The sequence below is a fragment of the Scardinius erythrophthalmus genome, assembly GCF_964197995.2.
Source record: "Scardinius erythrophthalmus genome assembly, chromosome: 14".
NCBI lineage: Eukaryota > Metazoa > Chordata > Actinopteri > Cypriniformes > Leuciscidae > Scardinius > Scardinius erythrophthalmus.
The window spans coordinates 21,455,633-21,483,225 of NC_138234.1; the positions used below are offsets into that span (position 1 = coordinate 21,455,633).

Genomic DNA, 27,593 nt, shown 5'->3' on the forward strand with positions numbered 1-27,593 from the left:
TGAATTGTCGCCAATGCCCCACCCTACTGTACACAGCGTCCTTTCAAATAAACCCCATAACTATCAATTTAACCGCTTACATTCGCTAGGCTACTATACGCGTTAACACGGGCGTTAAGCAGGCGTTTTGTGCGCGTTAACAGGCGAGTCAGTGAAGACGCGTCGTCAGGTGCTGCAGCGTCCATAAACGCCCACCTAGAACAGCACCAGACGAGATAGAGCAGCGCTTACATCCGAGGTGAGCATCTCCATCATATATGCCATTGATTCATTGACGGGTGCTTGTCATTTATGGATGTTTGTCGGTGAATGTCGTCCGTCAAGATGTCGTTATTGTCTCAATGACAGTTGTGAATGAGCTCGTGTGTTTACAGTACATGGTCAAAATAACATCCTCTGATTATGCAGTGATATTTATGCTTGTGAATGACTATAGCTGAAAAAATTCACTTGTATTTGGACCTGTTATGTTGATTCTGTGATGCTTTAACGATGTTCTCGCCAAACAAACCAGTGTAAAATGAGATGAAGGCTCGAAATTATGCATTGGCTTATGCATCATCAAGACTTGTTTTGATGATACATAGACCACACAGCTGGTGGTCCTGTTTTTAAAATGTATTTTATTTTTAGTAGATGCTACTGCATCTCAGTAACAGGGCTGACACCAGTCTTTATTCTTGTACCATGTTTATGTATGTGTGTGTTTGTGTATATATTTCTATATATAGGCTATATATACACACACACATAGGCATGATTTCTTTTGCTCACACCATTTTCAGTATTCACAATTAGTAACAGGGTTGATGCAGTCTCGACTCCTGCTTAAACCTTTACCTGTATTTATACTTTTGTCCGTGTTCACAGATGGCAAAAGCAGACCAACGCTTTGGGCAGAGAGATGGATCTGATCAGAACTTTGACTACATGTTCAAACTCCTGATCATTGGCAACAGCAGTGTAGGAAAAACCAGCTTTTTATTCAGATATGCAGATGACTCCTTTAGCAACTCTTTTGTCAGCACAGTCGGCATCGACTTTAAGGTGAAGACCGTTTACAGGAACGAAAAGAGAGTGAAGCTCCAAATATGGGTGAGTGCTGTAGCAGGTTTTTTGGTGTAATTAAATCCCTAATATTGCATGAATCATGCAATATGTGAATGAAAATGATGCTATTTTTAGCCCCAGATTGTTTGTTGTTCTAATGTGATTGGCTGGCATCGTTAAACGCAAACTGCATCCAGCTGCATCCATCCTCTTCCTTCCACATTCACCTTCTATCAGCCTGTGATTGAGAGCCATCTTTTACTGGAGGAAAAGAAAGCAAGCGCCTTCTCCCCCCCACATGCATCATCGATGCTGGTTGTCATGGAAGCAGCACTCCATACTGCTCCCTGGCATAGAGAGATCCTCGTAGCCAATTAAAGCGGCCCCTGAGGGTAAGGGGGCGGGCAGAGTTTTCGAAAGCACACGAGCGCCGGGGTGACAAGTATGACACAGCCACAATGTGTGATCATTCATAATCTGGGCGTATTGATCACAAGGTCTTAAAAATAGGCTCTCATTCAAAACAGCTGCAGGGAAACTGGCACCAAGTCGAACCAAACAAAATGGGCTTTGAATAATCAAGGGCCCAAAATAGAGAAATTACAACCTTTCATTTAGTTTGTCCTCCACATGCTTGATAGCTATTGCATTCATGGAGCATTGAAGGTCATGATACGTCACACTGTTATAAATAAAATGCCACCAAGGTTTTTATTGGGAAAGTCTGTAGTGAGATAAAATGAATAATTTATTTTAAAAATATATAGATAATAAATTAAGATTAACTTACCATTTATTTTTATATATTTGTAGATTAAATAAAAAATAATAATAGGTAATAATCTCAATAATAAATTGAGATTAGTTTGTAATGAGATAACCTATTCATTTTAAAATTTTACATGTAAATAATTGGGAGAATTAAAAAATAATAAAATTAGTTACTAGATTAGTTAGTATACACAAAATATTTTTATTTTTAATTTTACGTACATTTAATATATTGAGATGCCACACAATTTAAGGGTGTTGTAGGTGGTTGTCAGGGTGTTGCTATGTTATATTCTGGTCTCTAAAGGGCCACAAAGGATATCACAATGATAGCTATAACGCTTAAATTTGAATAATTGTTCTAATTCTTTGAATATTTGAGACCTTCTATGAGAAGTACACCCCACAACTATGATGATAACGACACACTGAAATTTAAACATTTGAAGAAAAAAATTCCAGCTGATGAATGATAAAAACATTGACAGCCAATCAGAATCCGAAGAGCTCGAGCATTTAAAGGGATACTCCACCATTTTTCATATTAAACTATGTTATTCCCTTAACTGAGACGAGTTGATACATACTGTACCTCTCTCGTCTCAATGCGTGCACTCAATCGCTCTGGCGCGGCGACACTTTGATAGCACTTAGCTTAGCCCAGTTCATTCAATGGTACCAAACAGAGATGAAGTTAGAAGCAACCAAACACCTCCACGTTTTCCCTATTTAAATACAGTTACACGAGTAGTTACACGACCAAGTATGGTGACACAAAATAAAACGTGGCGCTTTTCTAAGCGAGTTAAAAAGGATAACTATAATGTATGGCGGAATAGCACTTTTGGCAGTAGTTCGACTCGGCGCAGTAAAAAGTCACGCCTGATCCTCTTCCTCTCACTTCTGTCAATAGTGGAAAGAGGATCAGGCGTGACTTTTTACTGCGCCGAGTCGAACTACTGCCAAAAGTGCTATTTTTATATATATATATATTTTTTAAAGTGTACGTTTTATTTTGTGTAACCATACTTGGTCGTGTAACTACTTGTGTAACTGTTTTTAAATAGGGAAAACGTGGAGGTGTTTGGTTGCTTCAAACTTCATCTCTGTTTGGTACCATTGAATGAACTGGGCTAAGCTAAGTGCTATCAAAGTGTTGCCGCGCGCCAGAGCGATTGAGTGCACGCATTGAGACGAGAGAGGTACAGTATGTATCAACTCGTCTTAGTTAAGGGAATAACATAGTTTAATATGAAAAAACGGTGGAGTATCTCTTTAAAGCAGCTGAAGACAGAACGACAGAAGTGTTATTGTCCGTCTGTGTGAATGCTAATATAGTTATTGTTGTAGTTATCTTTACAGTTATAGTTCTTTGTGTGAATGGCCTTAAATCGATTTGATTTTTCCAAAGCATGTCATTTTCTGTGTTGTCTATACTATAGGATACAGCTGGACAGGAGCGGTATAGAACTATTACTACAGCTTACTACAGAGGAGCCATGGGCTTCATCCTTATGTACGACATCACAAATGAAGAGTCCTTCAATGCAGTGCAGGACTGGTGAGCAGTTTTAATCCGGAATCCATAGGTTTTTGTCCATAATGCACTGATATGCCATAAATGACCATTTCCTTTCAGGGCAACACAGATTAAGACCTATTCATGGGATAACGCTCAGGTTATATTAGTGGGGAACAAATGTGACATGGATGAGGAGAGGGTGGTGCCTTCTGAGAAGGGGAAACACTTGGCCGACCAGTTAGGTAAGTTATGTGCCCAATCTTTAAAGGAGACCTGTTATGTCATTTTTCAAAGTCTTGATTTTGTTTTTGGGGTCTGCTAGAATATGTTTACATGGTTCAATATTCAAAAAATCATTCTTTTTCACATATTTTACATTGTTGCAGCACCTCTTTTCCCCAATGTAAAAAAAAAGTTGCTACCTTAAATTTCTAAGTTCAATCAACTTGAATGTTTGAGTCATTTCAACTTAAATTACATTAAACTGACTTTAAAAACGAGTTGAACCTAGAAAAAAGTTGAAAATTGCTTATTTCGATGAGTTAAAGCAATGTAAAAACATATGTTGTCATAACTTATTGGTCGTATAATTTTTCACAGTGCAGGAACGCTCTGTTTAGTTCCTGTTCCCTTCTGAAACGCGCAGTGTGCTCTGATTGGTCGACTGTACCTGTGTGTTGTGATTGGTCAACCGCTTCAAGCGTGAAATATTACAGCCCTTAACATAACCGCGGGTTTCAACACACTACTAACGCAACTCAGCTAGGCCTCGTCCCCTTAATTATGCATATGCCTTGAGCAAGAATTATTTAAATGTGGAATATTATGTCACGTTCGTTCCTGGAAGAAAACTCAAGACTACAGTCGACTACAATACTGATGTTGAGAATAACTGGACTTGTGACTTGTGCTTTACATTACACACTAAAGAAAGTTGAAAATGTTATAAAAGCATAACAGGACCCCTTTAATCTGATTCATTTTGTATTTGGATTCTTTCTCGCAGGGTTTGAGTACTACGAAGCCAGCGCCAAGGAGAACATCAACGTCAGACAAGTATTTGAGCGCTTGGTCGACATTATCTGCGTGAAGATGTCCGAGAGAGTCGATACGGATCCACCCATAGTTACCGGTGCCAAAACCACCCGACTAACCGATAAACCTCCCCAGCTACCTCAGAATTGTTGCTGATTTCTCTCTCTACTCATATGCCAACCTATCAGCAGCAGATCCGATGTCGTCTGGTTTAACGTTCTGTTGTATGCCGATCGGAACCGACCTGGGGTGCGTTTCCTGCGCAAACAACGTAACTCACTGCTTAACCACCATAGTATGATGCATCGTTAGAGAAATTAACTAGTTAGTCACAAATATTTCCTGAAATCATTGTAACATGGTTGCACTTCCATTGTTTGAGCCATGTTGGGTCAACAATATAGGAAATGTAGTTAATGACGTCACACACAGGTAGTAGTAATGAATCGATTTAACATCGCTATTGATGTCAGATTATCATAAACATGCACATTTCATTCAGTCAGGAACTTTCCCCCAACGTAATTTTTCTCAGAGATGCTACACTGTAAAAAAAAATAAGTTGCTGCCTTAAATTTTTAAGTACAATCAACTTGGATGTTTAAGTCATTTCAACTTAAATTACATTAAACTGACTTTAAAAAACGAGCTGAATCTTGTATAACTTGAAAATTGCTTTACTTATTTTGATGAGGTGAAGCAATGTAAAAACATATGTTGTTATAACATTTTACAGTGTACAAACATTGCATCTGAGGACCACTTAAATATTTTTGTTTTTGATTCATCGCGGGTTCCCTCTTCATATTCCAAGCTTCCCTTACGCGTTTATGCACAAGCACACATCAAAAGTGCTAAACTAGATAGAATTAAATGTACATGCATTTAAATTTCATACTAAAAAGAAACTATGCTTCAAGTCGCAAGTCGAGAGCTGTAGTTCTTAACTCACAAAGTTGAGTTGCTTCGTTAAACTAGGTTGGTAAACGATGGAACTTGCGACTACAGTTGGCTAATGATTGCGTTCGGGAAACACACCCCTGTTTGTTTGTAGCTGTCAAACATGTGAAGTAGTTCAGTAATAATAGTACACTTCTACCCTAATCAGTCCATAGGAAACTTAACGCAGGGACTACTAGAGCAAAGCACAAAAACTACTACTTGGCTCTCAGAACTTCAGTGTTCACTGCCGAAACTAGATTTAAAACGCAATCTGTGGTGGCACAATCTCGCTAATTTTATTTATTATATATTTAATGTAGTACTTTAATGGAGGTAAAATGGTGGATAATCTGTTAAAAGGCACAAAAATAAACTCAGACTTTTGCAAAATGGCCATTATGCAAAATTGAGTTTTCAGGGTGGTTTCGATTCTCTGATCTGATTGGATCAGAAGCAGATGCACATTGTATGTTGGACTCCATCTATTAACTGCTGGCACAGTAATATAAGCACTTGTTTAAGCTATCTTCACGTTGAGAGGAAAAAAATGATTAGGTACGCAAAATAAAATTCATGTCTTGCACAAAAACACGACATTAAATTCACGTTAATCTTAGTATTGCCAGAAACCACATGTTACTGTTGTGTGTAATAATAGACTGAACACAATCAGCACATTTCATAGTCAGGCGTTGTTACAAAAGATATGATTCTTCACTCAAATCCTCAAGAAGAAAGTCGAGATTCATCGTGAACTTGTGCCAGGGTGTTTATATTTCAGAAACCTGTAGCAAATCCTTGTGGGTTCGTGTATGTATTATCTACCTTGGTTTTTTATCAAGTGATGTATGAGTGTTTTATGTAATTATAGTCAAAATTATTCCAAATGAGATATCCCCCCCCGAGTAGATATTTATTTTTATGCTGCTGGAATATATAGTTGTACCTTTGCTGTCAGTGTATTTTGATTTGTAGACAATTTGCACTGGGGCGTACAGTGATTGTACAGTTGTGAATGTTACTTTTAGATGCAATTTGTAACAATAAAAGCACAAATCACATATAGTAATGCTAATATTTATGTACCGTGTCTGTCATTGAATGTGATGCTGATGGCCAGTATATTGAGGATACTATAGACTATATATGATAGCAAACAAAAATTGCTGAAATGAAATAAACTTATTTGACACTATATTTACTTAAAAGTCACAAAAGACACTTTACTTATCCTTATTTTTCACACGTGTTAAAAGATCTACAACCTTAATTCATGGTCTTATATTAAACAACAAATATCTGTCTGTTATTTTGTTATTAGAATTTCTGTAGCAGTGTTATTAGTATTTATTAAGTATTGCACTGTATTTTATTTTAGTTAAAACCGTAGTACTTTTATGTAAGTAATAAGTATTTCAGTGCTAAAGTAAATGGAAATTTTTCATCTTATATTCATATTTTATTTTAATTCAATGATTTTTAGGTTTACTTTTAGTCAACAACAACAGCTCTGTTCTGAACCAGATCAACCTGTTTCTAAATCAAGCGCTTATAAATATTCAATTTTTCACAGCGCCGGTCGCTCGACCAATCACATTGGTTCTTGTTTTTTATGCCACGGTGTATCAGCCAATGAGATTTCAGTGTGTTAGGTGTTCTCAACATGAGCGTTAACGGCGCAACATCCGATCCGTAATCCATTCGACAACAGAAAGGAAGGTAATATTTTACTTAATTATATTCAGAAGTTTAATTATTGAAACGTTTTTTTTTAGTGTTGTGTTGTCTTAACGCAAGTCCTGAAAGGGATTAATAGCAACTGGAGTTTTGTTACAGAAGATGATGTAAAGTGTATTCGTGACAGGTGTCAATCATGTTAAATGAACTGCGCGTCTGCTCTTGGACACTAATAAGTGTGGTTTGTAACACGCAGAGTGTTTGAGTCAAAATGCCCCGAACTTCCAGTGGACCTGCCTGTGAAGTGCCCGGTCCAGAGAGCGGAGAACCTCCACCAGCTCGAACTGAACCACCAGTCTCCCTCTCCCAGCCAGAGTCTGATCAAAGTGACCCGAGAATAATCAAATCACCAAACGACCCGAGGAAATACAGGTAACAAGACATTTTATGCTCTATCTATGGTACACATATCAACAACAACAATTAATAATGTATGAATGTTTTATATATGTATTGAAAATAGATTGAATATAATAATAGTAGTGATTAATAACAACAACAATTGTCATATTCATACTATCAGTCTTTATATTAATAGTAATAATACATTTATAAATATATTTTTATTTTTCACATATACATTGTATCATTGTTATTAGTAAATATTATATATAAAAAATATATATATTTAAACCATTGTTGAATAAATCTGACTTATTATGGATATTAGTTTATTTATTTTATTTATATTTGCATTATATTATCAAATTTATATTTAAAATAAAATTATACATTTTGAAAAAATATATGATTATTGTCTTATTTATAATTTAATAATTCAATAATAATACTATTATATTAATAATATTTATATTATTTTACAGCATATCAAATAAAATATTATTTTATACATTTTTATTTTATTTATATAAAATGATTATATCAAGTGTATTTTTTAATAAAATTTATGAAATTGTTAAAAATTATTGTCTTTTTTTTTTTTTTACATCAATTAAATGTTCTAAAATAAATTAAATAACAATTTAAATGAAAATAAATGTATTTTTGAAAAATAAAATATTAAAAATATTATTAAAGCCGTATTTGGAAAAACTTGTTTTGTTTTTATTCGTTTTTATTTATTATATTTGTATGTATTCATATTATCACATATATTTTTAGAAATAAAATGTATTTAAAAGTTTTTTTTGTCATTTATATATATATATATTTATTTATATATATATATATATATATACAGGATATATATATTTTTTTTTTATAATAATACATCTCTAATTTATAAATATATATATATATATATATATATATTTTTTTTTTTTTTTTTTTTTTAATGGTTTTTTTTCTGACTAGAAGTAATTAAACCTTTTCCAGGTACATTGAGCTGAGTAATGGACTCAAAGTGCTACTCATATCAGACCTCACCCAATCAGAGAGTGGCAAAGAGCCGGCTGACGAAGAAGAGGAAGAGAATGTTGACAGTGAGAGTGCCGATGAAGACAGGAATGACGTGAATAAATGCAGTGAAGCGAGGAAGAAGAATTGCCGTTCAGAGAAACAGGTGACTGTCAGTTTTTACAGTTACTTCATTTATAAATAGATATAATACCCAATATGTTATATCTTCCCTCAGTCCGCAGCTGCGCTCTGCATCAGCGTGGGAAGCTTCAGTGACCCTGCGGATCTACCTGGTCTTGCCCATTTCCTCGAACACAGTGCGTTGATTGACAGCAAGGGGTCATTTATTTTATTCTTACCTTTTTATTTCCTTTATATTCACATTGTTGTTTTTCCAGTGGTCTTCATGGGCAGTGAGAAGTATCCGGACGAAAATGGCTTTGATGCTTTCCTGAAAAAACACGGAGGAAGTGACAACGCCTCCACGGACTGCGAGCGGACCATCTTCCAATTTGATGTTCAGAGGAAATGCTTCAAAGAAGCACTGGATCGGTGAGCTAAATATTCAATTATCAATCACATATTTGTTTATTTTAGGGTGAACTGCCCCTTTAAAAACCTGCACTTGCATTATTTGTCCACAGGTGGGCGCAGTTTTTCATCTGCCCCCTGATGATTCCCGATGCAGTTGACAGGGAGGTGGAGGCCGTAGATAGCGGTCAGTAAAAACACGTCACTGCTGATGCGTATCAAAGTTAACAATGAAATGTAATGTAGCTTAATACTTTTTAACAGAGTTCCAGATGGGCCGACCATTAGACTCTAACCGCAAAGAGATGCTGTTTGGAAGTTTAGCAAAAGCCAGTCATCCGATGAGCAAGTTCTTCTGGGGTCAGTCACATGTTCATAATGTTCTGAGATTATGCCAAACAAGAGAATGATGGTCATGATATTTGTCCATCCCTTGATATTTCACCAGGAAATGCTCAAACACTGAAAGACGAACCCAAAGAGAAGAATATCAACACTTATGAGCGTCTGAGAGAGTTCTGGAGGAGATTTTACTCTGCTCATTACATGACGCTCACTGTGCAGTCCAGAGGCAATGAGAATAAAGCATTTGTCTCTGAATTAATACAGTACTATCCTCATATTTACATCAAGGGTCTAATTTTGGACACTTTATCCTCATAGACACACTTGATACCCTGGAAGAATGGGTGCGAGAGATCTTTATTAAGATCCCAAACAAGTACGTATGCTAAACAGTCATATTTCTTGCCATTTATGTCACCCAGGATTTATTTTAATGTAATTTCTTTCTTTTCTTTTTTTCCCCCACAGTGGCCAGCCACGGGTGAATTTTTCAGACCTTCAGGATCCATTTGATACCCCAGATTTCAACAAGCTTTACCGAGGTAGCGTTCGATTTCAGATTGTATTGCTTGCGTCAGTTAGGTTACCTAGAATCTTTTTAAAAAGCTACATTGAACCTTATAAGTTTTAATTTAGTATGTAATTTAACTTAATATTTAATTTAAATATGAAATATTTATTTACATTTCAAAAAATATGATATTTTTATGATATGATAAATATCATGACAAATATATATATTTAATATATAAATATTTAATATATATGACAAATATATGATATGATATATGATAGTTATAATAAAACTAAATTAAATATTAAATATAAATCATGCAATTTTTTTATAATTATAATATTATTATCAATCTATATTACTAATTAATATGACAACAATAATGCTTTATATTATTATTATGAAAACATTTAAATAAATCTTTTAAAGTAAATGGTTATTTTGTTGTTAGTTTTTTATTTGACAAAATTGATAATTGATCAAATAAATTACTATTGTTTTTATTTTTGTTTATTTTATTATTATTTGTAGTATTATTATTATTATAAGTTGTAGTGGTAATAAAAGCATATTGATATACATTTCATAAAGTAAATAATTTGTTATTAGTTTTTATGGTATTTATATTTAATGATATTATCAAAGGTATATTTGAAAATAAAATAACATTTATAAATTATTGTTGTTTTTATTTTGTTATTTTAATAACAATAATAAGTGGAATATAATACAAGCATATTTTAATAAATTTAATAAATCATTTAGATTTTTTTATATTTAAAATTAAATTAAAATATAGAAATTATATAATATAATATTATTATTATATTATATTAAATAATAATATATAATAATAGTTTTATAAAAAAAATTAAAACTAAATTAAACATTATTTATATTTACAAGTATATTTTAATATAATATACCTTAATATTTATATACATTTATTTAAATAATACAATTAAATTTAAAGTTTAATTTAATGCTAACAGTTGAACAACATACGGAGTTCATACTGAATATCATTATTCATGATTCATTGCCTCCCAGATCTAGGCCTACTCATGTGTTGGTGAATTTAAATGAGCATTTGGAAGCTTTGATAACTAAGTGTCATTTTCAGTGGTGCCAGTGAGAAAGGTTCATGCGCTGACCATCAGCTGGGCTCTTCCACCTCAGGGCAAACATTACAGGTCAGTAACGCATCCTGACAGCTGTCAAAATCTATCCACCATGTGAGTGTGTTTTACCCTGCTGAGGTCAAGATAGCGAAGTATACTCTGCTTAAAAGACCAGCATGGGCCACCAAGCTTCTTAACCATGACATAATGGCATAATAGTACAAGTTTGCATTAGGCTGATGGCAATAAAGACTGTTTGTGTTTGTACATGTTGGGATATAGAGTGAAACCCCTGCATTACATTTCCTGGCTGATTGGTCATGAAGGAGCTGGAAGTGTATTGTCTTTACTCAGAAAGAAGTGAGTTTGACTTTCTGTTTTTTGACTGTTCATCACTAATGAATCAGTTTGAATCAAATGAGATGAAATGAAATGCTCTGTATCTGAAGGTGCTGGGCTATCGGTCTGTTTGGAGGAAACAGTGAGACGGGTTTCGATCAGAACACCACCTACTCCATCTTCAGCGTCTCAGTCACCCTGAGCGACGAGGGCTTCCAGAACTTCTTCCAGGTCGGAAAAACCCTTCATGTTGGCTCAATGAAGTCCTCAGTTGTTTTTATGTGGTGTGAATCCTTTTAATTCCTCATTATTTCTTAATAATGTTTTATTGTGGTTGTAGGTCATTCATACAATCTTCCAGTATCTGAAGATGCTTCAGTCTATTGGACCTCAGCAGAGGTGGGCAGCAGATCATTGAAACCTTCTGCTTTATGCATTCAATTAGAAAAGGATTTCACAGCCTGATGCTTAATATATGAAATCCTTTTTACAGTAAAAATGGTTCTTAAGAAGAAAATTATCTCTGAAGAACCTTTATTTTTAAGAGTTGGTTTAGATAATGTCCTTCAATCTTGTTGGTTTTGTTAAATACGAAAACAAAAACCTCAATATTCTCTTGGTTATGTGTTTTCTCAGAATCTATGAGGAAATCCAAAAGATTGAAGCCAATGAGTTTCACTATCAGGAGCAGGTGACCTGTTTTTCCCTCATTCTCTTGAGTGAAATCATCTAAATTCATTGATAGAACAGTCACAGGCCTTCAACTCTCATATTTCTGTGTTTTTTTGTACCAGACGGAACCAATTGAGTTTGTGGCGAACATCTGTGAGAACATGCAGCTTTTCCCAAAAGAGGACTTCCTGTGTGGAGACCAGCTTATGTTTGAATACAACCCAGAGGCATGGCATTGTCTTTTGGACTAAACTAGTAATGCTAAATATTTTAAGACTGCTGTTCTGATGTTTAATCTGTCATTGAAGGTCATCTCAGCTGCTTTGGCACTCTTGACCCCAGTGACTGCCAACATATTACTGCTGTCACCCAAACATGATGGTCTCTGTCCGTTAAAGGAGAAGTGGTTTGGGACACAATACAGTGTTGAAGGTAAACCACAACAATAGGCTTTATTTTTAGGGATGCATAGACACATAATATTCTGGTAGATACTGTTAGATGATAAAAGACTGCTAAAAGATATTAACTTCATAAAATTTTAATATCAAAGTTCAACATAGTTTTGGCTAAAATATAAAAGAAAAATAATACACTGAAAAATAAACTTGCATGATGATATTCTCACAGAATTAAAATAATCTCATATAATGCAGAATAAATAAGTTGGCTGCTTTTTATATTCATAAGATATGATATAATGGAAATAGAATTCAAATTATGGCTGATATAATTAATTTTATCACCAATAATTAATAAAGTGACAATTTTAAGATTGTATATTATTTTGTTTAAATAAAACACACACACACACACACACACACACACACACACACACACATATATATATATATATATATATATATATACATTTTTATTTTAAATGCTTCAATAAATTAGTGATGGATGGATGGATGATAGTTGATGAATAGATGGGTGGATGATAGTTGGATGGATGATAGATAGTTGACAGATGGATGGATGAAAGTTGATGGATGGATGGATTATAGTTGATAAATGGATGAATGATAGATTGTTGGATGGATAGATGGATGGATATAGTTGATGAATGGATGGATGATAAAGTTGATGGATGGATGGATTATAGTTGATAAATGGATGAATGATAGATTGTTGGATGGATAGATGGATGGATATAGTTGATGAATGGATGGATGATAAAGTTGATGGATGGATGGATAGATGATAGATAATTGATGGGTGGATGATAGATAGTTGATGGATGCATGGATAGTGGATAGATAGATGGATAGATAGTTGGTTGTGTCATAAATATATAAATGAAATGAAAATAAATAAATCTACAGTATATGAATACTAACAACGTTTTTTTTTTTTTTGATGTGGCACAAATAAATAAAATATTCATTAATCTATATCTATACCTTATGATCTAAATAATTCCAGTATCTAAAAAAAATATTGTTTATAATAAAGAATGTAAATATGATATTGTCTGATAACCAATATGGCACCGATATATCACGCATCAGTTTATTATGTTTGCCTTAATCATGAAGTGTTATACCTACACAGATATTCCACAAGAATACAGTGACCTTTGGGCCGGAGATTTCCCGCTGAACCCTGACCTCCACCTCCCAGCTGAGAACAAGTTTATAGGTCAGTTCCCATTCCATTCACTGGAGGTTCATTCCTTTCTTTACAACAGTTCTCACCTCAGTTCTTACCCATCCACAGCCTCAGATTTCACCCTCAAAACAGCAGACTGCCCTGACACAGACTTCCCAGTCAAAATAATCGACAACGAGAGAGGCCGTCTGTGGTTCAGAAAGGACAAGAAGTTTAAAATACCCAAAGGTACCTTAATAATGAGAGAACGTCAATGAGATAAACCCAATGGAATATCTGTAATTATGTCTGTATTTTCCGATAGCTTATGCACGCTTCCAGCTGCTCACTCCAATCATACTGGAATCTCCCAAAAAGTGAGTTGTTCCTCAACAAATTGAATTCATAATTCTCTACCAATCCTGTAAAAAGGCTGCCACATTATACATGGAGACTTTTTTTTTCTCCCAGTCTGGTCCTGTTGGATCTTTTTGTGAATATTCTGGCTCACAATCTTGCGGAGCCGGCATACGATGCGGTCGTGGCTCAGCTGGAGTATACGTTAATTCCTGGAGACCACGGCCTGTTCCTCAGACTCAAAGGATTCAACCACAAACTGCCTGTGAGTTCAATAGTGTCTCTGATTCTTTTTGAATCTGTCTGTTAGATGAAATTGATTCATTTGAACAAACTAATTCATTTCTTTAGTTGCTTCTGAACCTGATCGTAGACCACCTGGCCGACTTCAGCACCACTCCAGATGTGTTCAGCATGTTCACTGAGCAGCTGAAGAAAACCTACTACACCATCCTCATTAAACCAGATCAACTCGGAAAGTGGGTAATCGCAGATTTCAAACCACCGGCGATCTCCGTTTGCGTCATTCGGTCTCATCACTGTGTATTATTTCAGAGATGTGCGACTGCAGATTCTTGAGCACCGTCGTTTCTCTGTGATGCAGAGGTATGAAGCCATCATGGCGGACATCAGCGTGGCTGATCTCATGGACTTTGTGAATCGCTTCAAGGCCGAGTTACACATAGAAGGACTCATACAAGGAAACTTCACAAGTACCGTGAGTCTTATCGACGATTTATGTCATTTTGAGCAAGTGTTTACACTATAATCACTAATTTTTGTACAATTTCTGCACAAACAGGAATCCAAGGAATTTCTGCAGTATTTTATAGAGTAAGTTGTCTGCTTTTTACATTTGTTACATTTAATTTTATTGATGTTATATAATATTGCCAATAATGGTAATGTGTTACATGTAATGCGCGTTACATTACATGGTTACTTTTTGGACATAAAATAACAAAATTAAATCACTTTTTATTTATTCAGAATAATTACAAAATTCTACTTACAAATAGTTAATTTTATTGATTTTATAAAATATATATTTTTTAATAATGTTAAGGTAGCGTGTTACATGTAATCCGCGTTACTTTTTGGAAGTAAAGTAACAAAATAAAATCACTTTTTTAATTTGTTCACTTTAATTACAAAAAGTTCTACTTAGAAAAATGTTTATATATTTAAATATAATTACATTATGGGGGATGAGGTGCAAACGGAAGTGCAAAAAAAAAATTGGGTTAGTTACATGTAGAATTTATAGAATAATCTCTTTTTTTAATTAAGTAACATTTTTATCTATTTATTTACTGACAAATACAACATCCTTGGTGTTTAACAGCAAACTTCAGTACAAAGCTCCTCCAGCTCCACTTCCTGTGCTGTTCAGAGTGGTGGAGTTACCACAGACGCACCACTTATGTAAAGTCCAGTCCCTCAACACGGCAGACGCCAACTCAGAAGTCACAGTATACCATCAGGTAGTAGTCCATGTGACTATTTCAGATCTTCTGAAATTCTTTCAGAGCTTTATGTAAGGAACATACCCAAAACATTGTTGTTGTTTTTCCAGACAGGACTGAAAAACTTGCGAGAACATACGCTGATGGAGCTGCTTGTGGTGATTTGGGCCGTCGCTTACACTGAAAGTATATCGTCTTTCTTTTTTCAATACCTAAATGCACTTTTTGTGTGTGTTTGCCAGATGCACATGGAAGAACCCTGCTTTGATTTCCTGAGGACAAAGGAAACTCTAGGGTCAGTTATAATGCACCATCCTTCAGACTGTGTTTCCATGTGTAAATCTTTCTTCATCATCGGATCTTATTCGACTCTTCCTTCAGGTATCAGGTGTATCCCGCCTGCAGAAACACCTCCTGTGTCCTCGGCTTTTCAGTGACCGTCGAGACTCAGGCGACCAAGTTCAGGCAAGGTTTATGTGGAAAACTAGATGTTTATCTTCTCAATGAATATCAATAACATTTTTTTTGCCATGTACTCTCATAGCACTGACTTTGTGGAAGATAAAATTGAAGCTTTTCTAGTCAGCTTTGGGGAGAAAATGGTTAACTTATCGGACGAGGCTTTTCAAACTCAAGTGAGCGCTCTGATCAAGCTGAAGGAGTGTGAAGACACGCAGCTCGGGGACGAAGTGGACAGGAACTGGTTTGAAGTGGTCACGCAGCAGTATGTCTTCGAGAGGCTCAATAAAGAAGTGAGAAATCTTTGATATTATTAATGGTACCATAGCGGTTGTCATGCAGTGTTACAGATTATCGCATCAGCTCATACTGTATAATTGGTCATGCTAATTTCCTCTATTTTTTTTTTTTTTCATTTATCTTCCGTCACTTAAAGTTAATCATAAAAAAAAAAAACATCTTTAAAAACACTAATTACATTTTTCATATTGTAAATTATAATGTGATGCCTTGATTCACGCATTGAAAATGACTGATTTTAGTTTTCAGTGTTCTATTTTTTTAATTATTTGGATAAAAATTTAATTTAATACAGTTTATTTCAAATTGCCATTTTTTTTGTTAGTATTAATATTGATTTATTTAGTAATAGTTTTTTGTATTTATTTCAACTCTATGTAATAAAAGATAAATAAACTAAAGCTACATAAAAAACAAAATTTTAAGCTATAGAAATATACAAACCTAAAAACTGAACTAATAAATTCATTTAAGCTAAATAGAAATATTAAAAACCTAAAAACTGAAACAAATAAATCTATTAAAGCCATAAAAATGTATAAGTTCATTAAAGTGAAAAAATAATTGTATAGAAATATAAAATATCACATTGTTACTCTACCCGACAGATTGAAGTCCTGAAAGATGTCACCAAAGATGAACTGGTGTCTTTTTTCATGGAGCACAGGCATGCAAACAGTAGAAAACTAAGTATACATGTATGTATGTTACGTATTTGTTTCTGTTATAATCTATTATTTAAAAAAAGGGCCTTTTGAATTTTTAAAGGGATAGTTCACTTTGAAATTAAATTTTGGTATGTTTTAGCTTACCTCAAGGGCATCCAAGATGTAGGTGTCTTTTTTTCTGCAGTAGTTTCAATTTTGATATTTTTAGGTCAAACCGTTCTTGTCTGTCAGTCGTATAATGCAGGTCTATGGTTACTGTCTCAAAGAGCATGCACAGAGTCCAAATTAAACAATTCCCCATCGTAAGTACACATTGATGGCCTAAGACACGAAACGAGCGGTTTGTGTGAGAAAACGAACAGTATTTATATCGTTGTTACCTCTTGAAAACAACCACGTCCAAGTGATCTGAGGGCGCGGGCGGGTATAGATATAGCCAATATATAGCCGAGGCGACATCTAGTGTATATATCTATACCCGCCCGCGCCCTCAGATCACTTGGACGCGGCTGTGTTCAAGAGGTATAAATACTGTTCGTTTTCTCACACAAACCGCTCGTTTCGTGTCTTAGGCCATCAATGTGTACTTACGATGGTGAATTGTTTAATTTGGACGATGGGGAATTGTTTAATTTGGACTCTGTGCATGCTCTTTGAGACAGCGACCATAGACCTGCATTATATGACTGACAGACAAGAACGGTTTGACCTAAAAATATCAAAATTGAAACTACTGCAGAAAAAAAGACACCTACATCTTGGATGCCCTTGAGGTAAGCTAAAACATACCAAAATTTAATTTCAAAGTGAACTATCCCTTTAAAGGGTCATTGAGATGGTAGAAAATGGTCATGAATGTTGAAACTGTTGATCATCTACCAAATGACTCTATGATCCATGCAGGTGGTTGGATTCGGAGAGAAAGAGAAGGAAACCCACGGAGATGATCAATCCTGTTCTGCCCCAGAGACTCAGGATGCAGAAATAAAGACGTCCTCATATGGGAATGTGTCGGAGCTGATCTTCCTCCCCGCCTCGCCCGTCCTCGCCAAAGCCACCATGATAACGGACATCCGCGCGTTCACGTCTTCCCTCAATCTGCACCCCTACCATAAAATCCTCATGTAGACTGAAACATGGATTCACGGCTACCTCTCTGAAAACTGTGGAAAAACACTTTCTGTCTGTCTTAATTGATTATGTTAATGGAATAGAATAGTTCACCCCAAAAGTCTAGGTGGATGACTTTCGTCTTTCAGCCGAACACAATCGGAGTTATATTAAAAAATATCCTGGCTCTTCCCAGCTTTGTAATGGCATTGAATAGTGTCATCATAGAAGTAATCCAGAAACATATCCATATTTAAAACTTTGCATTTATTCAAGTGACACATAATAACTCTGTTGTTGGAGTAATCCAGTTTTTCCATGTATTTTAGAGGACAAAAAAACTCAAATAGCATATATACATGTATTAGATTATCAGGGATAAATATATGTGCATATCATTGATATTGCAGTCTTACTTTTTTAAAGTAAGAATAACTGTGAAGAAAAATGTGGAGATGTGGACGCAAAGCCTTATGTCAAATTTGGAGGATGTGGTATTTAGTATGTTTTATTCAGCAGTCTAACAATTAAATGTTCATTTTAATAATAAAAATTGTAATTTAAAAAGTTATGTTTTTGTTTTTAAAAAAAGGAACAGGCTAACTGTTTGGTATTTTTTTGTATACTACTGTAGTATTTATTAATGTTTTTTATTATTTTATTTTAATTTTAGTTGAATTTTTAGTATTTTTTTCTTCATTTTTTTAAATGTTCTTTTTTGGGGGGGTATATAACTTTATTTGATCAGTTTTAGATCTTTATATTTCTTTATAGCTTTTTATTTAAATTTTTAGGGGGGTTATATTTTATTTATTTAGATTAGTTTATATGTAGCTTTAATTATTATTATTTTTTTAGTACTTCAACTTAATTTTATTTCAGTTTGTTGAAATAAACATTTCTAATCTTCGTTCCAGTTTTTGTTTTTCATCTAATAATTATGTTTTATTTTACTTTATTTCAATCACCGAAACTTATTTTTTAGTTTTAGTAAGCAGCAGCAACAACAACAACGGTGGCCAGCAACCAGTTTGGGCTTTGTTTGGCTACCATGGCATCAATTACTTGCTAAAATATTCATGAAACATCTTATGAATATTTAAAAGGCTTAATTTTATACAGGAAAGAACATATGTTAGCAAGAAAATAAAAACTTATTAAAGTATCATCTTCAAATGAGTCTCTCGAGTGTGATTTTGTAACTGTAGAAAGTTACATAGACACGCGACGCGTCCATGGCAACAAACTTTTATAAGCTGCTCTATTGAAGAGTTGGAGCTCGTGCACAGTAGCGAGCGTTTACGCGCATTCTAGCATGGATAACGGCAGAAAGTGTAATGTTTTCGCGCGTTTGCGTCTTTTCTGCGGTTATTCGTAATTAAATAGTGTCCTGCGAGTTTAAACAGCCTCAATATGTCGGTCTCTGTCAAGTGCAGCCCGTCTCCTCCGGATGGAGCAAAACCAGAGAGTCGCAGGACGAAGAGATCGACTACTGCCGTCAATAACAGTGAGGAAACTCTTATATATGATCAATAATTACAGAATCCACTTTACATAATCTTTGTTTGACTTAATATGTATTTGTTTGTGTGTTTATTTTAATACCACATCAAAAACTTTCTTAAAGGGATAGTTCACCCATATGACTTAGGTCATCATTTACTCACCTTCATTAAGTTGTTCCAAACTTGTACGAGTTTCTGTCTTCTGACGAACACAAAAGAAGATATTTTAAAGTATGTTGGCAAGCAAACAGCCTTCTATAGTATATATTTTTTTTTCCTACTATAGAAGTCAATGGGTTCTGTAAACTTTCTGGTTACCAACACTTTTTTTTTCCTAGCCTATTATTAATGTATTCATGTAATTTCACCAAATTAGTTTTTTTTATTCCTAATATTCATTTAGGACATGTGCCACATCACAAACCTTTTCTGTTATTCTTATTTATTTACTTATGTTATTCATCTGTCTAGTGGCCACAGAGCTTCCTCAGGTGAGGGAGAGGACACATATAAAAGACGGAAGCAGCCTGCAAGTGCGTGACGATTCAATTCCAGACGAGCTCCTCGCAACTTTAACGTCCACCAAATGTCCTCAAGACAGACTCGGACCCCTCAGATTAACCAAAACTCCTAAGGATTTCAAGGTTTGTGGCACTTGAGTATCTTTCACCATGATTTTGCCAAGTTGATCTGGGAACAACATTACTGTCTGCAAATGTAGTCCTAATCCTATCCCTAAACCTAACCCTATCCATAAATTATCCCTAAAATCAGAGGGAAATGATAGGTGATTAACACTGATGTAGAAGCACCTAACCCTAAACTTGACATAAACCGTAATCGTGTCCCTCAATCTGATTGGCTGATTGGAATGTTGTTCCAGGATCGAGAAAGACATTGATCCAGGAACATGTTGTACTTGGTAAAATAACGTTCGCCAAAATTGTTTCTAGTAACTGAATCAGCTCTTTTGACCTGTTTCAGGTATGTTTCACGCACCGCCCTGATGCAGTGTGGCACCATCCCACTAGACGCAATAAATACCAATACTTTCTCAACCAGCCAACCTCTCTGACTGGAGCTGGAAGGTTGGAGTGAATCATTGCACATAACACAGACATTTATCCATAATACGCTGAAGACATTCTAGCTCACTGTATTTGTTTGAATCTGAACAGAGACATATCATTTCTCTGTGATGCTCTGGTGTCTCAGAGGGACCGAGTGTCTCTCCGACAAATGGCTGAAAGAAGCTCTGCTCAGTTTCAAGGAGATCACAATGCAAGTGACAGGAGAATAAACTGAATTTGATGTACAGTGTCTTTTTTATATGTTGTAACTTCATGTTGTTGTTTTTGGGTCGAAGGGCTCGAGTTCACTGGAAACTTTAATCCCAGAAGAATATCACATCATAAAAAACAAAGGCCTTAAGGGACTGCAGTGCTATGAAGAGTAAGTGAGCTTTGGTCAGTGACAACATATCTCTTTTAGTACTACAGCTACTGTAAATGTTTGGCAAAATTATTATTATTATTTTTTTAGCAAATTCACAGTTATCCTAGAAGATGACAAGAAGAAGCTAAGAGCCTTTCCATCATTGTAAGTTGTTCTAACATTTATTTAAGATTCATTTATTTAAACAATATTTTAAATATTTTCAAAACAAAAACTAGGAAGACATGTCAAATGCATGTCTAATTTTTCTTTATTTGAAATGATTGATATTAATATTTATAATATTTTCTAAACAACCACTAGGAAACCAAGTGGTCGTCTTGAGGTGATTCAGTTAATGAAGGTGATGGACAAAATGTTGGAAAAAGCAGGTGTCAATCAAGAGTCTCAAGAGCTAACCGAAGTCTCACAGGTTGTTTTTTTTTTTATTTTTTTTTTTTATGGTTTTTAAAAGGCTCATGACAAGAGAAATCAAATTTGTCTTTGTGCCACTAAAACATCCTGCAGGTTTTATTGCTCCTTATTACAAATAAAGCATTTAAAGGCACGTTTTGATATTGTGGAATCTGTGATGTCACACAGGAAAATACATTTGCATATGCCCGCCACCAGAGCAAGAATCGACGAATAGTTACAGATCAACGCACCATAGGCCCCGCCCACTGGCATTCAGTTGCTAAACGGCTGACATTTGCCTACACTAGATGTGAGCGTCACGTCAGAAGTAAATATAACCCATTATAATCACTGAAGCTGTCTATACTGGATACACTATACAGATGTGCCTTCAGTTTCTGACATAGAAGAGTGAATGAACACAGCTAGTTTGTGTCTCTGTACAGACTTCAGAGGTTCCCAGCGTTGGAAACAAGAAGATGGTTGATTTTATTGGTGTCGTGGAGCGCGTTGAAGGATTATATGTTTGTTCAGAGCATTTGGTTTTGTAAACGAGGCGCAGTGTAATGGAGTGTTCGCAAAGAAACTTTTGTTCAAAGATTAAGCAGCCAGCTGGATTGGATCTTACAGCAGCTGCATCACAAACTGTAAATGATTTCATAATGCTTTGTCTGTTCAGATTGAAAATTTACTGGAGCTGGTTCAAATTGAGCAGAACATCTACAACGTAGTATTCCACGAGCTAATCCGCCAGGTCAGCGTTGAATGTGCCGAGAGGGGTCAGCTCCTCGCCAAGCTCAGGTCCCCATCACTGTTTTACCTATTTTTTTCCCTTCTCTGTGTTTAGAGAGTGACTTCACTTTCTCTTCCACTTGTCTAGGCAGAGGTATGTGTCTCTACTCGACCGTATCCCACGGCAGGTGAAGGGTCTGCACACAGAAACCTTAGCGCAGAAGGCTCTAGACCGCCGGCTCACTGAAGACATCGTTCACTTCAAAAGCTCCATTGCAAAGCTTAATATGTAAGCTTAACACAACTTCAAAATTGACAATTGAGTGTGAATATTTAATTTTTTTTTCCTTATGTATATTTAATCTCTAAAAGGGACCTGAGTTCTTTGAAACAACATGATGAGAGTGTGTCCAAAGAGGCAGAGGAAACCAAAGAGGAGCTTGCTAAAGCCCTGGAGGAGTCACGACGCAATGCAAAGTGCGTGAATGAATCATTAAACCAGTTTATTAGTGTGAACGGAGTGTTTACTGCGGATTCACATTGAAACTTTATATCTGTCTGGTTGAAATAACATTCATTCTGCAGTATTGTGGCAGAGTACCATGAGCTTTATGAGCTGCAGAGGAGAAGACTTGAAGGACAGATGTCCCAGCTATATGATGAAAGAGACCTCTGGAGAAAAGCCACCTACAGTCTTGCAGTCAAGGTGATCTTTTGTCACATTCCCCTTGACATGTTAGATAACAAGCACAATTCACTAATTTGGACTCTCATATTGAAAGAATTTATAATATTTTAGTCTGTCTCACATTTTTCTTTCAGATAGTAAAGATAAATAAACTTCATCTGGTCAGACGGCTAAATATTAGTGAGCAGACCTGGGCCAAGACTGCAGATCGTTTCACTGGTTTCCTAACAACGAAGGTACGCTTACAATACCTCTTACCTCAGTCTGTAACATGTAGACTAATGGTTATATCCATGTTATTTTTATTCACAGGACTCAGAGGATGTATCCCATTTCATGGAATTGACTGACCAATGGAAAGATAAACTGACCAACTTCATAAAGAATCTCAGAAAGGCTGAAAGCAACCAGCGTGAGACCATCAAATCTGTCAATGCTAATTTTGTCAAGTGGCACAAATTTTATGAAGACAAATCAAGGTCAGTGAAGAAAATGTTGCTTTTTTTCATTTGTATTTATATGATTTTTAATGACTTTTATTGGCTCTTTTATGGTTCGTTAGGAACCCTAATATGAAAGTTGACGAGCTGTCTGAAGACCTGAAGCAATGGTCAAAGGTTAGCAATCCTTTTTTATTACTTACTCAATTAACTTTGTAAAACTGTTTAACTTTAAATGTAAAAATTATAGCTATCTATGTTCCAACTATAGGTGTTGATGCAGCAGTGTGAGCGTTATGAAGGGGAGGACCTAGTGTCTGGTCAGGAAACACTAGAAATGTTAACTAATCTACAAGAGTCCTGGATTGATGTTTGCCTCCAGCTCTTTAGGAGACACCCTGGTCTAGATGGAGTGCCACCTAAAGGCCAGGAGGCCATGAGGGAGCTGGCAAAGACCATCACTGAGCTCCAGAATCAACTGGGAATCCGTATCAATGGAGAAAGTGGTGAGAACCAAGGCCTTTGGTTCCTGACATAGTCTTTTTTTCTCCAATGGATATCAATGTCTGCTCTTGGTTGTTAATGCAGGTATTCACGCAACGCTAATGTTGCTTATTGACACTATGGAGTTCTGGTCGAGAAAGTTAAAGGCCTTGAGTGGACTTCCAGAGGAGCAGTCTTCGGGTGATTCCCTTATCTTGGAAGAAGCTCTTGGCAACATGATGAATATGTCTGAGGAGGCTCTTCTGCTAGTGGACAGCACACAGTTAGAACGTGACAGGGCTAAAAAGAAACCCCACACCAAGTAAGAGAGATGCAAGGGACAAACATTATAGCTATCTTGATAAATCTAGTGAGTGCCTTTAAGTACTGTCTAAATTAGCGGCTACTTTCTAAGGCAGCATCGTAACTGAAATGGAGCCTCATAAGTGACTGATTTGGAACAATCTACATGGACAGAAATTCTTACTTGATTCATGTTTCTGGTTGAACCATGTCCAATTTCCCTGTATGTGTCTGTGACAGGATTGAATTGGATGATGTCTTCAAGACAATGAAGGAATTCCTGTTCTCTCAAGAAAACTTTTTCCACTGTGAAAATATGAGGCTTCGTGATGAGGTACAGCATAGACATGTGTAACCTTTCTTTCTTTCCCTAAGGGGTGTTCATACCTGTTCCTGGAAGTCACCTTCCTGCAGAGTTCAACTGACCTGGGCTGTGTTTCCCAAAAGCATTGTAAGCCTAAATTGATTGTAGAATAATTGCCACCAATGGTCTCTACGATCAACTTACTGTAGACGTACAATGCTTTTGGGAAACGCTGCCCTGGGCTTGACAAAACAAGCATCATCACTCATGATCACTCATCACTCATCTTGGCTTAGAGCAGGACTGCTGCATCTCCAAAAGGCATTGTAAGCCAATGGTCTCTATGATCTACTTATGCTTTTGGGAAATGCAGCCCTGGACATTTAGAGTAATCCTGAAGACCTTGATTAGCTGGTTCAGGTGTGTTATCTAGGACTCGAGTGAAACTCTGCAGTAAGGTGGACTTCCAGGAGCAGGACTGGATGCCCTAAGCCATGAGTAATGATCTCATCTTGTGTTGGCAGGTAGCTTCACTTCACACAAAGCTGATTCGCTGGATGGTGGACCTTCTGCTACTAATGGTGCCAGTCCATTCGGATGACCAGGAACCGTATCTTCCAACGCCCGAATTGAACTTCATTGTGGACGTGTCTGTTGAGAAGCTAGAGGAGGATGCTAGGAACCTCTCTGGGAAGCTTGACTACTTTTCTAAGTATATCACAAGGTACCCTCACTAAACTCAACATCTTGAGAGGATACACCTTAGCTAGATATGGTTAAGCAGAAATTCATTACACAACTTGTCGTGCAGCTCTTGTCAGGCTGTTGTGGAGGAGGTGATCCGGAAGAACACAACTGACACAGAGAATGAGTTGTATCAACTAGCCAAACTTCAGGTGCTTAGAAATTAAGATCTAGCAATAGAGTAGCAATAGAGATTGACATCCTGCCTGAAATGCCACTGCGTCTTGTGCACTGTGTTTGTTCAGAAAGAGTGTGGTGAGTGGGTGGAGACCTGCCAGATACTACTGTCAGATGTGAAGGGAAACATGGTAGAACTGCAGTTGTCTGGAAAAACTGTAACACAGCCTGTGAGTGACATCCGTATGGACTCTGTGGTAGAATACAGCTTTGCTAAGTAGTACAAAATGTGAATAACTTCCTTGTTCATTTTCTTAGGTTGAGCAACAACCAGAGGAACCTACCCAAGAAGAAGAAGAAGAAGAAGAAGAAGAAGAAGAGGAGGAACCAGCCATGAAAGATTCCATTGGGCCTGATGAATATGTAACTAACACTTTTTCATATAAGCTGTTTGCTTGCTAGCCTTATAGCTAGCTTGGTCCAATGGATTAGCACCCAATAACACTATTAAATGCCACCAAATCACCTCCACAGGGGGATGAAACAGCCAGCAGACATGACAAAGATGGCTCAGTCATCAAGCTAGTTGGTTATGATGGCAATATCACTGAGAAGAACTTAGGAGAGTACACCGTCCAACTTAGAGGGGTGAGTGTATCGTATCATCTACATGTGATCAGCTTCCCATCTACAGAGTGTAAAGCATTAATCATCAAAATCTTAATTTTTTCTAGACTGAAGAACTTGTGCTGTCTCCTCACACTGAAAATGCTCAGGATGCCTTCAATGCATTAGAAACAGTGAGAACTCTTCAGCAAGAGCTTCTGTAAGTATTAGCATTGTGAACTTAAATTTCTCTTTAATGAGATCCCATAGTTCTTTTCTACATAAGCTATATTTTCCAGGGAGGTAGAAACACGGGCTATAAGTGCGGAGGAACGAGCGTTAAAGGTAGAGGAAGACCTGCAGGCAGCTCTGGGCAAGATACAAGATCTGGAGAGGCAGTTACAGGCTCGTCCCAGTGTGGAGACCAAGTGTAAGTGTGTCAGGGGCTAACATTACACTTCAGATACTGAACAAGACGGGTAAAGGTGCAGTCACATATGTTGTGGGCACAAAGGTCCATTGTCTTTCGTCTATTGTCAAAAGTGTAACAAAATATGAAGCACTGCTCACACAGAAGTAGCTTTCAAATCAAACAGATTTCTGTTGGTCAACGTGGCAAATTTGTTTGACCTGTTGTGAAATGTGTGTGGGGAAATCTTTCGGCCGAAATTCCCAAAATGGTAGATTCCTAATGAAATTTGGATTTTGCCTCTGAAAATGTACCAAACAGCGGTAAATGTGACCACACCTTAATTTGTGTTGGGAGATGTTTTAAGTCTTATTCGTAGGCCTTAAATGGGCTTTGAAGTAGTTTCTTGCAATTTTAACCCTCTGTTTTGTTTTTTTATTCATTGGAATAGTACGAAACTTGGTAAAGGTTTTGGCACTTGCTGTGTGAACACAAAAAAAAACAAAAACAAAGACATGATTCGAAAAGGTTAAATGGTCCTGAAAAAAAATAGTCACACTTGTATTGTTTGTGATCAAAAATGGCCGCATTGGAAATGAATGGGAGATTAATTTCACCTATTGGAAATGTTTGGTACTGCAACCAATTTTTTTTTACTGAAAGCTAATTTTTTAAGATATCAACCTCAAATTTGGAACACAGCTTGTTTAGATTTTTTCATAGTTTTAGAGTAAAACGTGTTTTGGAAAATAGATATATTTCATATAAAAACTGAAAATGGTATTTTTGTGCATTTTCTTAACAATAAATGTAAAATGGTATAACTTTTTTCAAGTTCACTTTTTTAAACTTTCACTTCAGCAATGATCTGCCAAGTGTCTCTTTAAAAAAAAAGAGGCCAAACTTAAATCTGTGCTCCAAATTCAAGATTTATGACCGTTTAAGTTGGAAATTTCATTTTCAGGTCCATGCTCAGAAAGGGAATAAATTAATTATAACTACTGCAATATAATTTAGTACCATAAAATTAAAAACATTATATTACCCCTGAAAATGATATGTTAAAAATAACAATTGCCATGTTGAAGCCATATGTATTTTAATGATGCATCCACACCACTAGGTGTCAGTATATAGTTTAAGTTGGTCAAATAAGTAAACAAAATATAAAAATGTCTTTGTTATTAATGTAAATGGTGTATATATGATATGAACTGACCTATTTCTATTTTCTGACTATTTTCAGTGAGCAAGAAGAAGGTTCCACCAGCACCCAAGACCCCCAGCACCCCTGTCGCAACTTCTGAAGCTCAGACAAGAAGTCAGAAATCTGAAGCCAGCTCGAAACTGTCCAAAGACACCAAGAAACACTAAATGCGAATAAAAACCGTACTAGAGCTCATGTGGGGCAAAGTATTAAAGTATTTAATAGACACATCTGTATTTAAAGTGTGCTTGTATTGCACATATCATTAATGATTAAGATTACATTTAGCAGTGTTATTAAATTATAGTGTTTT

General features: G+C 36.0%; 3 protein-coding genes across 3 annotated transcripts; all 3 read left to right on the plus strand.

Moving 5' to 3' along the window:
- Window positions 1-870: 870 nt before the first annotated feature.
- On the plus strand, window positions 871-6,393 carry rab3b (RAB3B, member RAS oncogene family; the record flags this gene model as incomplete). The annotated part of the gene is made up of 4 exons (XM_081384284.1): window positions 871-1,095; window positions 3,264-3,382; window positions 3,461-3,585; window positions 4,350-6,393. The coding sequence occupies 4 exons, from the start codon at window positions 871-873 to the stop codon at window positions 4,532-4,534; spliced, it is 654 nt and encodes a 217-aa protein (XP_081240410.1). The 3' UTR covers window positions 4,535-6,393.
- Window positions 6,394-6,972: 579 nt separating this feature from the next.
- Window positions 6,973-18,453, plus strand: nrd1b (nardilysin b (N-arginine dibasic convertase)). The gene is made up of 31 exons (XM_081383629.1): window positions 6,973-7,039; window positions 7,254-7,429; window positions 8,393-8,579; window positions 8,652-8,733; window positions 8,815-8,968; window positions 9,061-9,134; window positions 9,212-9,307; window positions 9,396-9,518; window positions 9,611-9,668; window positions 9,761-9,834; window positions 10,930-10,999; window positions 11,210-11,287; window positions 11,377-11,497; window positions 11,607-11,665; window positions 11,903-11,957; window positions 12,061-12,165; window positions 12,247-12,370; window positions 13,496-13,582; window positions 13,661-13,780; window positions 13,857-13,908; window positions 14,003-14,153; window positions 14,240-14,367; window positions 14,444-14,606; window positions 14,691-14,722; window positions 15,234-15,372; window positions 15,465-15,512; window positions 15,597-15,649; window positions 15,736-15,819; window positions 15,899-16,106; window positions 16,722-16,811; window positions 17,685-18,453. The coding sequence occupies exons 2-31, from the start codon at window positions 7,269-7,271 to the stop codon at window positions 17,907-17,909; spliced, it is 3,201 nt and encodes a 1,066-aa protein (XP_081239755.1). The 5' UTR covers window positions 6,973-7,039; window positions 7,254-7,268; the 3' UTR covers window positions 17,910-18,453.
- Window positions 18,454-19,304: 851 nt separating this feature from the next.
- Window positions 19,305-27,447, plus strand: axdnd1 (axonemal dynein light chain domain containing 1; the record flags this gene model as incomplete). Its single annotated transcript, XM_081384824.1, has 25 exons — window positions 19,305-19,398; window positions 19,868-20,040; window positions 20,381-20,484; window positions 20,575-20,681; window positions 20,767-20,848; window positions 20,939-20,995; window positions 21,155-21,263; window positions 21,927-22,048; window positions 22,128-22,268; window positions 22,352-22,456; window positions 22,565-22,685; window positions 22,802-22,903; window positions 22,980-23,146; window positions 23,230-23,284; window positions 23,379-23,613; window positions 23,696-23,912; window positions 24,134-24,227; window positions 24,722-24,921; window positions 25,009-25,093; window positions 25,187-25,315; window positions 25,377-25,481; window positions 25,593-25,706; window positions 25,793-25,884; window positions 25,964-26,094; window positions 27,320-27,447. The coding sequence occupies 25 exons, from the start codon at window positions 19,305-19,307 to the stop codon at window positions 27,445-27,447; spliced, it is 3,069 nt and encodes a 1,022-aa protein (XP_081240950.1).
- Window positions 27,448-27,593: the final 146 nt, after the last annotated feature.

What these genes read in the sequence shown, in the direction of transcription:
- nrd1b (XM_081383629.1), top strand. Translation starts at nt 7,269, where the DNA reads ATGCCCCGAACTTCCAGTGGACCTGCCTGTGAAGTGCCCGGTCCAGAG. An exon ending in TTGTCTTTACTCAGAAAGAA is followed by an intron (nt 11,288 to 11,376) that starts GTGAGTTTGACT and finishes CTGTATCTGAAG; the next exon opens with GTGCTGGGCTATCGGTCTGT. An exon ending in TCTATTGGACCTCAGCAGAG is followed by an intron (nt 11,666 to 11,902) that starts GTGGGCAGCAGA and finishes GTGTTTTCTCAG; the next exon opens with AATCTATGAGGAAATCCAAA.